Source organism: Coregonus lavaretus, assembly GCF_964263955.1.
Source record: "Coregonus lavaretus genome assembly, chromosome: 9".
NCBI classification, from domain to species: domain Eukaryota; kingdom Metazoa; phylum Chordata; class Actinopteri; order Salmoniformes; family Salmonidae; genus Coregonus; species Coregonus lavaretus.
In genome coordinates, this window is record NC_139996.1 from 6930557 (window position 1) to 6944524 (window position 13968).

The 13968-nt window shown below is 43.8% G+C and overlaps 1 protein-coding gene across 7 annotated transcripts in view; it reads right to left on the reverse strand.

Moving 5' to 3' along the window:
• The window catches only part of LOC311135118 (CUGBP Elav-like family member 2), a 45073-nt gene extending 31701 nt beyond the window's left edge, over positions 1-13372 (reverse strand). For 2 of the 7 annotated variants that reach the window (XM_084169007.1, XM_084169006.1), the window contains exon 1: positions 13048-13351. In XM_084169007.1, coding sequence (XP_084025133.1) covers positions 13048-13130 — 83 coding nt within the window. In that variant the 5' untranslated portion in view covers positions 13131-13351. Of the gene's footprint in view, positions 1-12598; positions 12844-13047 lie in introns of those variants that run through there. The other 5 variants (XM_084169012.1, XM_084169011.1, XM_084169008.1 and 2 more) reach the window with 4 other exon arrangements.
• Between the last annotated feature and the right edge of the window lie 596 nt (positions 13373-13968).

The window sequence follows — 13968 nt, forward strand, 5'->3', positions numbered from 1 at the left end:
CAGATGTTGGAGAGAACACTCCACAGATAGATTCTCTCTACGGTAACAATGGGCCTGTAAGCAAGTCAGAGGGACACTTTGTAATCCTCCCACCCAACGCTACGTCTAACTAAACCAGTGGGCATTGTGTCGTGTGACACCATTATCTAGTAGCCAGACCCAGGCAGCCTCCTGACACCATTTTGCTGAGTGATTTGCCTTCTGAACTCTTACATGTACCAATAAAAAGTTTGAACACACCTACTCATTCATTAGATAGATAGATATATATACATACATACATACATACATACACAAATCTCAAGTGGTGTAAGAGTGCCAACGCAGCACCATTTTGCTGAGTGCCTGGTCTTACTTCTCCTGGTCACATATAATATGATTATGTTGATAACGCCATGCGTGTGGTGTGAATCACAGCTGGGAGATATGGCCAAAGTGTCATTACAATATGTTTTTTGTTTTGTTTTCTACATTTGACTGTATTATGTTTTTCCAATAATAAAACATTCTAAATTTACTTTGGAGTAGTGCATGACCCTAGGGTGGAAACACACAGCGCCTTCAGAAAGTATTCAAACCCCTCGGTTTATTCCACTTTGTGTTACAGACGGAATTCAAAATGGATCAAATATTTGTTTTAAAATCTCATCCATCTACACACACAGTGACAGTGAAAACATGTTTTTAGAATAAAAAATTTTAAAAAACGTTTTGAAAAAGAAATCTCATTTACATAAGTATTTACATCCCTGAGTCAATACTTTGTAGAAGTACCTTTGGCGGCGATTACAGCTTTGAGTCATTTTGGGTGTGTCTGCATCAGCTTTGCGGATCTGGATTTGCGGATTGTCTCCCATTCTTCCTTGCAGATTTTCTCAAACTCTGTTAAGTTCGTTTGGTGAACAGCAATCTTCAAGTCTTTCCACAGATTTTAAATGGGATTCAAGTCTGGGCTTTGACTGGGCCACAAAGAACGTTCACATTCTTGTTCTGAAGCCATTCCAGCGTTGCTTTGGCTGTATGCTTGGGGTCATTGTCCTGTTGGAATGTAAATCTTCGCACCCATTCTAAGGTCGTTTGCACTACTCTGAAGCAAGTTCCCATCAAGGATTTGCCTGTAATTGCCTTAAGGTATAGTTTCTGCTCTGACATGCACGGTCAACTGTGGGACCTTATATAGACAGGTGTGTTTCTAAATCATGTTCAAACTATTGAATTGGCCACAGGTGGACACCAATCAAGTAGCATTGACATCAAGGATGATCAAAGGAAATTGGATGCACCGGAGTTCAATTTGGAGTGTCATAGCAAAGGGTTGTGAATACTTATGTAAATTCGATCTGTATTTCATCTAATACATCTGCTAAAATTTCTAAAAACATGGTTTTCACTGTCATTATCGGGTATTTTGTGTAGATATGTGAGAGAGAAAAAAAACATTGAATCCATTTTGAATTCCGTCTAACAACAAAATGTAGATTAAATCAAGCGGTATGAATACTTTCTGAAGGCACTGTAAATGCTAAGTGATTTGAAAAATTGGGTTTTCTCCATTCTGATTGTTTTATACTGTTCAATTAAACTTCCAACCAAAAATAACGTCATGAATAGTCACTTGAGGGCTCTATCCAAGCGGAGGAGGAGAAGAGAAGGGGATATTACATTTTTAAAATGGAACAGTCTCCAACGTATCCAGTAAGGAGAAAACACTTGTCCTTTTTTTTAAAGTTGCAAAGCGTTTTGCTACAGTGTGCCCCAATGAGTACAACCCAGACCAGAAAAAGTCAGTGAGGCCTGGCGGCCCTGTGACATGGCAGGTGACCTGTCCCAAAGACACCCGGGAGCAGCTGACAGGCCCTGGAGTCCTCTGGAGCCCCGGCTAGTCTGAAATTAGCATACCCGTTGTCGCTCTTACCATAAAACAACATGATTTACCGGGACCATATGCCTGGACAGGCCGTTTGCTGTGATTTGACCGCAGAAGCATGTCAGCTACACTTCTGCTATATCTTTCCTAGTAGCTCCCATTATAGAGACCAGTCACCAATACTAGGCTTATATACTGGACTACATGACAGCCATCTTCTCAAAATGAGTCACCTGGCATTGTTGGGTTCTGTATGCACCCTAAATGAATGGAGCGTTAACACCAACAAGTTCAACTTAGAATATAAGCCTAAGGCATTTCCTTGGCTTGGTTGGGATCGTTTTAAAAAGAACCACTTGACTATGTAAAAACAAAAAATAATAATAATCCACCTCTCACTCCAACAAGGCAGTTTACAACAAGCAACAGAGAAATAGCAGCTGTTGGTTTCCGGTGTGTGTGTGTGTGCCAACACTACAATGCTGGAAACCACAAAGATTTCATGAAACGACGACACACAGGAAGGGCAGCCTGCACCTTGAGTCACTCCGGCAAGGCAAGGTGTGTGTGTATGTACAGTGGGGAGAACAAGTATTTGATACACTGCCGATTTTGCAGGTTTTCCTACTTACAAAGCATGTAGAGGTCTGTCATTTTTATCATAGGTACACTTCAACTGTGAGAGACAGAAAATCACATTTTATGATTTTTAAGTAATTAATTTGCATTTTATTGCATGACATAAGTATTTGATCACCTACCAACCAGTAAGAATTCCGGCTTGCACAGACCTGTTAGTTTTTCTTTAAGAAGCCCTCCTGTTCTCCACTCATTCCCTGTATTAACTGCACCCGTTTGAACTCGTTCCCTGTATAAAAGACACCTATCCACACACTCAATCAAACAGACTCCAACCTCTCCACAATGACCAAGACCAGAGAGCTTTGTAAGGACATCAGGGATAACATTTTAGACCTGCACAAGGCTGGGGTGGGCTACAGGACAATAGGCAAGCAGCTTGGTGAGAAGGCAACAACTGTTGGCGCAATTATTAGAAAATGGAAGAAGTTCAAGATGACGGTCAATCACCCTCGGTCTGGGGCTCCATGCAAGATCTCATCTCGTGGGGCATCAATGATCATGAGGAAGGTGAGGGATCAGCCCAGAACTACGCGGCAGGACCTGGTCAATGACCTGAAGAGAGCTGGGACCACAGTCTCAAAGAAAACCATTAGTAACACACTACGCCGTCATGGATTAAAATCCTGCAGCGCACGCAAGGTCCCCCTGCTCAAGCCAGCGCATGTCCAGGCCCGTCTGAAGTTTGCCAATGACCATCTGGATGATCCAGAGGAGGAATGGGAGAAGGTCATGTGGTCTGATGAGACAAAAATAGAGCTTTTTGGTCTAAACTCCACTCGCCGTGTTTGGAGGAAGAAGAAGGATGAGTACAACCCCAAGAACACCATCCCAACCGTGAAGCATGGAGGTGGAAACATCATTCTTTGGGGATGCTTTTCTGCAAAGGGCACAGGACGACTGCACCGTATTGAGGGGAGGATGGATGGGGCCATGTATCGCGAGATCTTGGCCAACAACCTCCTTCCCTCAGTAAGAGCATTGAAGATGGGTCGTGGTTGGGTCTTCCAGCATGACAACGACCTGAAACACACAGCCAGGGCAACTAAGGCGTGGCTCCGTAAGAAGCATCTCAAGGTCCTGGAGTGGCCTAGCCAGTCTCCAGACCTGAACCCAATAGAAAATCTTTGGAGGGAGCTGAAAGTCTGTATTGCCCAGCGACAGCCCAGAAACCTGAAAGATCTGGAGAAGGTCTGTATGGAGGAGTGGGCCAAAATCCCTGCTGCAGTGTGTGCAAACCTGGTCAAGACCTACAGGAAACGTATGATCTCTGTAATTGCAAACAAAGGTTTCTGTACCAAATATTAAGTTCTGCTTTTCTGATGTATCAAATACTTATGTCATGCAATAAAATGCAAATTGTTTATGTAAAAATCATACAATGTGATTTTCTGGATTTTTGTTTTAGATTCCGTCCCACAGTTGAAGTGTACCTATGATAAAAATGACAGACCTCTACATGCTTTGTAAGTAGGAAAACCTGCTAAAATCGCCAGTGTATCAAATACTTGTTCTCCCCACTGTACATACACACACACCTTCTTGGGTCTGTGACATCTCATCTGAATTCCATACAAGGTGCTGCAATCTGCTGGAAGACTGTTGTCCTGGTCTATAATCAGTACATCAGTCATCTGATTAGGGCCCCATAAAGACATTTTCCTCCCAGCATTAACTCCAATTCTGCCTCAATATGGCCTCATTTCCATTGTTGCATTTCCCCTGATGAAGAAAGATGTGTCCAATCAGGCTGTTACTAGAGCCCCATGTTAACAACAGGCTGTTCCTAGAGCCCCATGTTAACAACAGGCTGTTCCTAGAGCCCCATGTTAACAACGGGCTGTTCCTAGAGCCCCATGTTAACAACGGGCTGTTACTAGAGCCCCATGTTAACAACAGGCTGTTACTAGAGCCCCATGTTAACAACGGGCTGTTACTAGAGCCCCATGTTAACAACAGGCTGTTACTAGAGCCCCATGTTAACAACGGGCTGTTCCTAGAGCCCCTTGTTAACAACAGGCTGTTCCTAGAGCCCCATGTTAACAACGGGCTGTTACTAGAGCCCCATGTTAACAACGGGCTGTTACTAGAGCCCCATGTTAACAACAGACTGTAACTAGAGCCCCATGTTAACAACAGGCTGTTCCTAGAGCCCCATGTTAACAACAGGCTGTTCCTAGAGCCCCTTGTTAACAGGCTGTTCCTAGAGCCCCGTGTTAACAACGGGCTGTTACTAGAGCCCCGTGTTAACAACGGGCTGTTCCTAGAGCCCCGTGTTAACAACGGGCTGTTCCTAGAGCCCCATGTTAACAACGGGCTGTTACTAGAGCCCCATGTTAACAACGGGCTGTTACTAGAGCCCCATGTTAACAACGGGCTGTTACTAGAGCCCCATGTTAACAACGGGCTGTTACTAGAGCCCCATGTTAACAACGGGCTGTTACTAGAGCCCCATGTTAACAACGGGCTGTTACTAGAGCCCCATGTTAACAACGGGCTGTTACTAGAGCCCCATGTTAACAACGGGCTGTTACTAGAGCCCCATGTTAACAACGGGCTGTTACTAGAGCCCCATGTTAACAACGGGCTGTTACTAGAGCCCCATGTTAACAACGGGCTGTTACTAGAGCCCCATGTTAACAACGGGCTGTTACTAGAGCCCCATGTTAACAACAGGCTGTTACTAGAGCCCCATGTTAACAACAGGCTGTTACTAGAGCCCCATGTTAACAACAGGCTGTTACTAGAGCCCCATGTTAAGACAGGGCTGTGAATAGAGCTCCACGTTAACAGCATGATGACAAGACCTACCCCATTAGTGTCCCTGGTGACCGTGGTTATGAATTGAACTTAAAGCAGGAATGAATGAATAAGTGAGTGTCCCCAGGTGACGGTGGTTAAGGCTGAGGGATGCAAATTAGAGTTGAGTCAGGGTGTGAATGGATGAATGGTTGCATGAATTAAATGGACACTCAAATGTCTCCAGAATAAGGATTCAAAGTAAAGCAGGTGTGAGTGAATGCTCTAGAAGATCATAGGAACCTGGCTGAGGTTGTTCCAAATCAACCGTGGTCTGGTCACACCTCATCCAACTGGAGCTAGCATGCAAATCCAGCATCAGGTGAAGAGAAGCTTGTTGGCAGGAGCAGCAGGCTCGTAACCTAGGATCCAAACTGAATGATGGGATCCAGGATAGCAGGGATGGGTCCTCAGAAGAAAGAATAGCAGCCTAATAGAGACCCATAGAAACTGATGGTAGACCCAGGGAAAACAGAGGTTCCTAGTCCGTGCTTAGAAAAGCACTCAACATAAAGAAAATAAGATACTACTGTAGCTGTTAAGACCAGAGTAAACTGCTGTTTGAAACTGGCCCTTAACAACAAATAACATTATTTAAAAATGAAAAATAAGAACCCTACTCAAGGCCAGTTATTTTTATGTACAGTTTATTGCTTTAAATGGTATCCCTCGAGGGCTTCTTTAAAACTGTCAGTCACCAGCTAGCTAGCGGCTTTCTGCTCCACGTAGGCCTCTGACCAAGAGGGAGAGGTCAACCTGCCAACACACACCCTCCTGGCTCCTAAACCCTACCCAACACAAATGGCTGAAACAGAGAGGGACTACACAGGGCTGTTTTTTTTTTTTTTTTAAACAGACAAACGGGGGGGACTGGGACTACCTGGACTTGTCCAATAAGAAATGCTTATTTTCACTGGAAAACGTTTTGCGTTGTTTACGCCAATCATAAACACAACTCAGCAGATTCCACTCAACTTGGACAACAGACAGTGCCAACTCATCCCATGTGCTGTGTACCATGAGTCTGTGGTCACCTGCTAGATCATGTGCATGCCATTGCAATCTTCAAGATTCTATTAGCAAGGCTTAGCCTCCTATATCATGATGTGCCACTCATCATGTGCCATAGGGATGTTCCAACTTCCATACAACATAATGGGATTTTTCAACTTACCTTGGCACTAGTCGAATACAAGACACTTTCCTGTCACAATGTTTGCCATTTCCAAATCTAACATTGAGCATGGAATGTGAATTGATATTAGGCTCTATTCTCTGTTACAGTGCTCTGTAGTGTACACCAGCTAGGGCCGGGACAACACCAGTATCGCAATATTTTTTCCACTGCAAAAATTAAAAACACGAAGCAGACAAAAGTCTTTGGTACTTTAAAAACCTGCTGTATGTAAAATAGTGTGTTATAGCTAGAAAATAAATTGACTCTGCGTGTCAACAATTTTTGTTTCCAACATTATGGCTGTTTTCCTAAAGAAGATAAATCTGCTTTGTGTTTTATTTCCTTGCAACAATACTAATGAGTATTGCGACCCTTGCATCGCCCCGGCCCCAGTATCAGCCAACCAGACATTAGCCAGCAAAGCAGAAGTGCTGTATATGGGTAGCCTAAATAACTAGCTATCTCACTGTGCCAAGTACACACAAAAAAACTGGCAAATGTATCTTTTGTTTGCAAAATACCCACGCCACAAGGCCATCCAAGCGTGAAGGTTGACATATACCGAATATTTTGTTGCGACCTCAAACCACACAAACAAAAACAACTTGGGAGGCTTTGGACTTTTGAGGCGGAAAGGAGAGAAAGTGGTGAACATGTAGGTTAGGACGATGTAGTCTGCTGGAAAGTAGAGAAGAAAGCCTAGCACTTTGTTGCAACCTCAAACCACACTCTGAGGAACTTGGAGATGTAGGAGGAGCGGTAAGGAAAGAAGAGGGGTGAAGATGTAGGTTAGACTCAGGGCTATGTAGTAACTTTTGAAAAAGAACAGAAAATATTCTGTTGCAACTTCAAACACTTGGGAGGAACTAGGAAGAAAGGGCAGGAGAGAGAGGGTTGAAGTCGATGTAGGCCACGGCATAAGTAGTTTGGGTGAAGGTGTAGGCCTAGGTCGAACTGGTTTTGGACCAGACAAAGTTAATTAAACCTCGATACAGGATGCATCCAACATCAAACCAGCAGCAGGGGAACAGGTGACAAGCCAGAATGGAGCCCTCGCAGCCGTTTCTCCCTCTTGAACACACACACAATATGAGAACAGCTGGCCGCCACTGTCAGCCCCAGGACTCCGTGCCAAGAGGCCACACTTTGCCCAGATCAACAGACAGCCAGCTCAAATCAAATTTTATTGGTCACATGCTTCGTATACAGGTGTAGACTAACAGTAAAATGCTTACGTCCCAACAACGGAGAGAGAAAGAAAAGAGAAATAATATAAAAGTAATAATATAAAAGTAATAATAAATACACAATGAGTAACGATAACTTGGCTATATACACAGGGTACCAGTACTGAGTCGTGCAGGAGTACAAGATAATTGACTTAGATATGTACATATAACTAGGAATAAAGTGACTAGGCAACATGATAGATAATAAACATGTGATGAGTTAAAACAGTTAGTGCAAAAAAGGGTCAATGCAGATAGTTAACCAAATAGCTACCCGGACTAATTATACTGAACAAAAATATAAACCGCAACGTGAAGTGTTGGTCGCATGTTTCATGAGCTGAAACAAAAGATCACACAAATTTTCCATACGCACAAAAAGCTTATTTCTCTCAAATTTTGTGCACAAATTTGTTTACATCCCTGTTAGTGTGCATTTCTCCTTTGCCAAAATAATCCATCCACCTGACAGGTGTGGCATATCAAGAAGCTTGTTGTTTTAGAGAATTTGGCAGTACGTCCAACCGGCCTCACAACCGCAGACCACGTGTAACCACGCCAGCCCAGGACCTCCACATCTGGCTTCTTCACCTGAAGGATCGTCTGAGGGGAGGGGAGTGCTGAGGAGTATTTATGTCTGTAATAAAGCCATTTTGTGGAGAAAAACGAATTCTGATTGGCTGTGCCCCTGACCAGTCGTGAAATCCATAGATTATGGCCTAATGAATTTATTTCAAATTGACAGATTTCCTTTTATGAACTGTAACTGAGCCAAATCTTTGAAATTGTTGCGTTATTTTTGTTTAGTATATTTAGCAGTCTTGCGGCTTGGGGGTAAGAAGCTGGTCAGGTTCTGTTGGTTCCAGACTTGGTGAATCGGTACCGCTTGCCGTGCGGTAGCAGAGAGAACAGTCTGACTTGCTAGGCTGGAATCTAGGGATGTCCAACAAAAAAATAATAATCTTGGTCGACCAAGAGTAATCTGTTCTTTCGACAAATCTACTGGTAGGAATGTTAAAACATGTATTTTTTCCATATAGACACACCCTATGTGTTTTAATAAAATCAACTATATGTAGACTTGAGCTTGTCTGATGCTTTAAGCACACCGTGATTAAATAATTAAGACAAATGACTCAAGAGGGAGCTAGAGATCAAGACAGCCAAACCAGATGAAAATAACCTGTTCCTGAACCTCCTCCCGCTGCTGCTGGCCTTAGCAGATTCTGCCATTACGCTCACGAAGTTGCCGGTAATAGGCTACACCAGGGGTCCGCAACATTCTCCTTTTGATCTCACCATTTCTACCAATCTGCGTGCCAGTTATGAGTTTCAACTATCTAAAAGTAAGTTCTATTGCCATCACCAAACATGTAAAAATAGCCTACATAAAGTCAACAAATAAAAACACTGCAGCTAGAAAATATCCTGATAAAAATAAATCACACTGGCTACTCATGGCCTGTCTGCAAGGAACTTTAAACATTGTTGATACAATCAACTTGGTCCTACCAGAAGCGTGCACTAACAAACTTGCAACATCGTATAGTTTGGATGTAAAAACACTTAATTTACTTGCTGTATGCGGTGAAGAAAAAAACTTACTTTGAGATGCTACACAGCTCATTAGTGGTGGTAAGTTAAGCCAATCAGAAATACTATCAGATCCCTAAACGGGCACATTTATAAGCCTGCATTTCCATCCAGGCCAGGTAGCCTACTTCTACGCATAATCAGGTGCACATCCTTACTCAACATTGACAGGCGTGCTCCAAACAAAACACAATGAATAAATTGACAACTCGTAAATGGAATGAAATAAACCAAATTTGTTTCTCACAAGTGTAGCCTAGGTTGTGCGCTCTGCAAACAAAGTGTCCACTCCTACAATGAGAACTGTAAAAGACTAACAATCATAATCCTAATATTTTGAATGCATTAACAGAAATTACAGTAACCAAATAAATTGAAGATTAGAAATTATGGGAATTAACAGTAAATGTACTACTGGTGAGCCTCCACAATGGATTAGGCCACTGAGACAGGCCTCAAGAGGTGTTATAAAAAATAAAAGTTTTGCAACTGCTGGACAAAAAAAATCTCTGTCAACCAACAGCCTATCGACCAAACAAATCGACAAGTCGACTAAATTGGGTCAGCCCTACTGGAGTCTGACAATTATTAGGGCCTTCCTCTTACACCGCCTGGTATAGCCGTCCTGGATAGCAGGGAGCTCGGCCCTAGTGATGTACTGGGCTTCTGTAGCGCCTTTCGGTCGGATGCCAAGCAGTTGCCATACCAGGCAGTCAGTCAAGCTGCTCTCAATGGTGCAGCTGTAGAAATGTGAAGAACTGAGGGCCCATGCCAAAACTTTTCAGCCTCCTGAGGGGGCAGAGGCGTTGTCGTACCCTCTTCACAACAGTGTTGGTATGTGTGGACCATGATAGATCCTTAGTGATGTGGACCCGCTCCACTACAGCCCCGTTGATGTGAATGGGGGCATGCTTGTGTTCAGCTCCTTTGTCTTGCTGAAGTTGAGGGAGAGGTTGTTGTCCTGGCACCACACTGCCAGGTCTCGGACCTCCTCCCTATAGGCTGTCTCATCGTCGTCGGTGATCAGGCCTACCACCGTCGTGTCGTCGGCAAACTTAATGATGACGTTGGAGTCATGCCGTGGGTGACCAGGGAGTACAGGAGGGAACTAACCACGCACCCCTGAGGGGCCCCCGTGTTGAGGGTCAGCGTGGCGGATGTGTTGTTGCCTTCCCTCAACACCTGGGGGCAGCCCGTCAGGAAGTCCAGTTGCAGCATTCTCACATAGGTGTTCCTCTTGTCCAGGTGGGAGAGGCGCGAGTCATTTAAACAGGTTCCTTTGGCGTTTTTGGTATGGTATAGAATGGAGCTGCAATGGATGGCTGCCGTTTTACGGGCTCCTGACCAATTCTGCTATTTTGTGTGTTTATTTGCGGCAATAAACTTTTTTGTGCATAATGTTTCCGCCGTAGTTTCCTATGACCGAAAACTCCTGGACATCAGAACAGAGACAGCTAACCTCGATTTGGATGAAGATTTCTACTTTAACGTGTTGGCGGAGCAGGACATACTGCTCACCCCGGACCAGGCCCCAATTCCAGAGACTCTGAAGAGTCTGCTTAAGGAGAGGCCGACGGACTGCCTCTACCCTCCATTCGAGACTATCCTATCAACGGGACCTGAAGAACTGTAACATCCTATTTTCCTCAGAGTCGTGGCTGAACAAGGACAATATACATCTAGCTGTTTTTTTATGCATCTTCAAGACCGTATGACAGCGTCAGGAAAGGGGGCAGGGGTGTGTGTCTGTTAACAGCTGGTGCTCTTTCTCTAATATTAAGGAAGTCTCAAGGTTCTGCTCGCCTGAGTTTAATACCTCATGACAAGATGTAGACCATACTATATACCAAGAGAGTTTGTATATTTTTCCTAGCCGTCTATTTACTATTTAATCTGTCAGTCCACAACAATGGGATCACGGCATCATCAAATCTAGATTAGCCCAGATAACACACTGTTTGCATTCCATATGGCACCTTATTCCCTATATAGTGCACTACTTTTGACCAGGGCCCATAGGGTAAAAGTAGTGCACTATATAGGGAAAATGGTGCCATTTGGGATGCTCCCCATGTCAGTGTTCGCTGCCAATGGATCACACTTAAGCCCAGATATTCACCATCTCACTGTCCTTTATCAGAGGCTCAATCAAATCACAGAACACACACACACACAGATGAGTTGGGTTTAGATTGCATCAGCCGTGTGTGTCCAACACCAAAAGATAGGATTCCATTATTTAATTGCTCCAGTCCCGGACCACAGCTAGGCTTTAGACCCACAATAATTCAAGTGCCAGACAGCCATGATTACCTTTTCACTCACTTAAATCATCCCTTGTTGAGTTAACCTTTTCTTTTTTTCAGTTTGTGTGTCTCATTTCAAGTGCATGTAGTTACTACAGGATACTTGCTGTATGATGTTGACCTCAGCTGAGAGGTGTAGTGAGTGATTGGAGGGGATCACAGTAACATCATTAATAAATCCATCATCCAACAACAGTGGTGTGCTGGACAGGTTAGGGATCGACAGAGTTCCTATGACAAACCTATTTGTTGCAGATACAAAAAAATAAAATGGATCCCTCTCTTGCTTAATGCTTCCAGTGTGTTCTCATCTAGCAGGAAATCATAGGCTATTTGTCATTCACCATGTTTTACTGCAAATCCATTGATCAGCCCATTTAATAATCAATATCAGGGTAAGGGGGTTGCTGTAAACATGTTTAAGTATGCAGCTAGATTTGTAGCTAAATAGGCTATGTTTTAGTTGTTTCTGGAACGTTACAGGGCCAAGCCCATTTCTAGAGCTAACTAGGGTAGGGGGGTTTCAGAGTGAACTCTCCCTGAGCAACACACAGCCTTGAGCTGTATACCCTTTCTATGGTTGAGAGTTGGAATCCAGTCATGGTAAGCCGAATTAGCCTCCGGCCATTTCTAAAACAACATGTATTTGTGTTGTTGACTGGCTTCCTTTCCTAACACTCTATTTCGGCGGTCACAAGATGTCCATTAAATTGCTCAAGAACGTACCACGTGTGTTCTGCAAGCCACCCTACACGAACCTCCATTACGGGAAATCGATTGCTAACGGGGAACTACTCGCTACAAAGAAACGTAGCCAGTTGCCTGCCCCTCGTGAAACATCGAGTACAAATGCACGAACTGTATCTCGTGAAAACGAAACATAACGTTACATTATAGCGACTTATGCAATACATCGACTTGATATCAAAAGCGTTGCAATGGGGTAGAATTTCGTCTTTTTATTTAGCAATTTTCTATCATGGCCTACCTGTTACAGAACAGAAGACTCCGTTGCTGCCCTCTCTGTTCCTCTCGTTCCGCTCAAGCAGCATAAAAAAAAACAAAAGGGCGGCTGCCGCGTGTGCTGGTTTTTCCTCGGCTCTCACAGTAAAGACACCGAAACACACAAGCAATCCTTTCTAACTGGCTATGTTGAATAAACTTTAGAATGACGACTACCTAGTCCGATACTGTCTGGAACATGTTAACTCCGGAAGCACATGTCACTTCACTAGCATTTCCTTAGCCAAGAAGTAAACACATTTTCAGCTAACTAGCTAGCTAGTTACCCACCCATCCATTTAACTTGCTATACTACTCAGACATGTCCGTAAATTATCAGTGCGTTGAATGCAACTTTGTGGACGTTAGTTTATATGCAATGAATTATTTATTTAAATGTCGGTTATTAGAATCTAATAACAAGCAGTTACTTACATTGTATCTTCCGAGCTCATCATCAACCGGCTTTCTACCATCCTATCCGGATGAAAATCCAGACCGCTGTATGTCGAAGTCATATTCACGAGCTACAACCACAAGCCACCACGCTGTAGTCAACAATGAAAGTGAGTGAAATCGCCTCGAGATTCAACTCCTGCGCGACCACGAGACGCAGCGGGACAGGTGCAGGGAGGGGGGTTTATTCTAGCCTTCTACTTAGAGCAGCAGCATGCGAATACTAACCATCAAAGTCGGTTGACATTCGTCTTCTGCATCCCCCAGCTAATTTCTCCTCCAATCCCCAATTGAAATAAACTACAGGCGAGCAACTGGGCGGATTCGATTATGTTGAACCGCGGGGCACCGGGCTATGGCCATGACGTGAACGGGCAAAAGCGGCGAGGGAGGAGCGCCATTCTCAAATCGAACAGTAACAGAAACATACATCTCTTTACCATAAAATATGTTCAAATTTTCTAAATAGTTTTATTGGGAAGGCAGATAATCAGTTTTTATCAAAAGTAATTACTTTTGCATGTGAAAACAAAGAAACCTACTCATTACTCCACGTGCTTAATACGTCACTTTTGTTTTGAGCCGACTTCGACATGGACTTTGAACAGCGCACCTGGCTCACGCCCGGGAGGCAGCCCAGTTCCAAAACGAATGCAATCAATTTTCATCCGGTGCAAAACACGTCTACCCGGACCAGATTAATCGAATCCCCTCACTGTCAAATCGACTGCAGATAGGGAAAGCGAGAGGAGAGGCGTGGCTACTTCCATTCCATGTCAAGTATGTAAAACATTTTTTGCCTTACATTTACGTCATTTAGCAGACGCTCTTATCCAGAGCGACTTACAGTTAGTGAATACATATTTTATTTTTATACTGGCCCCCCGTGGGAATCGAACC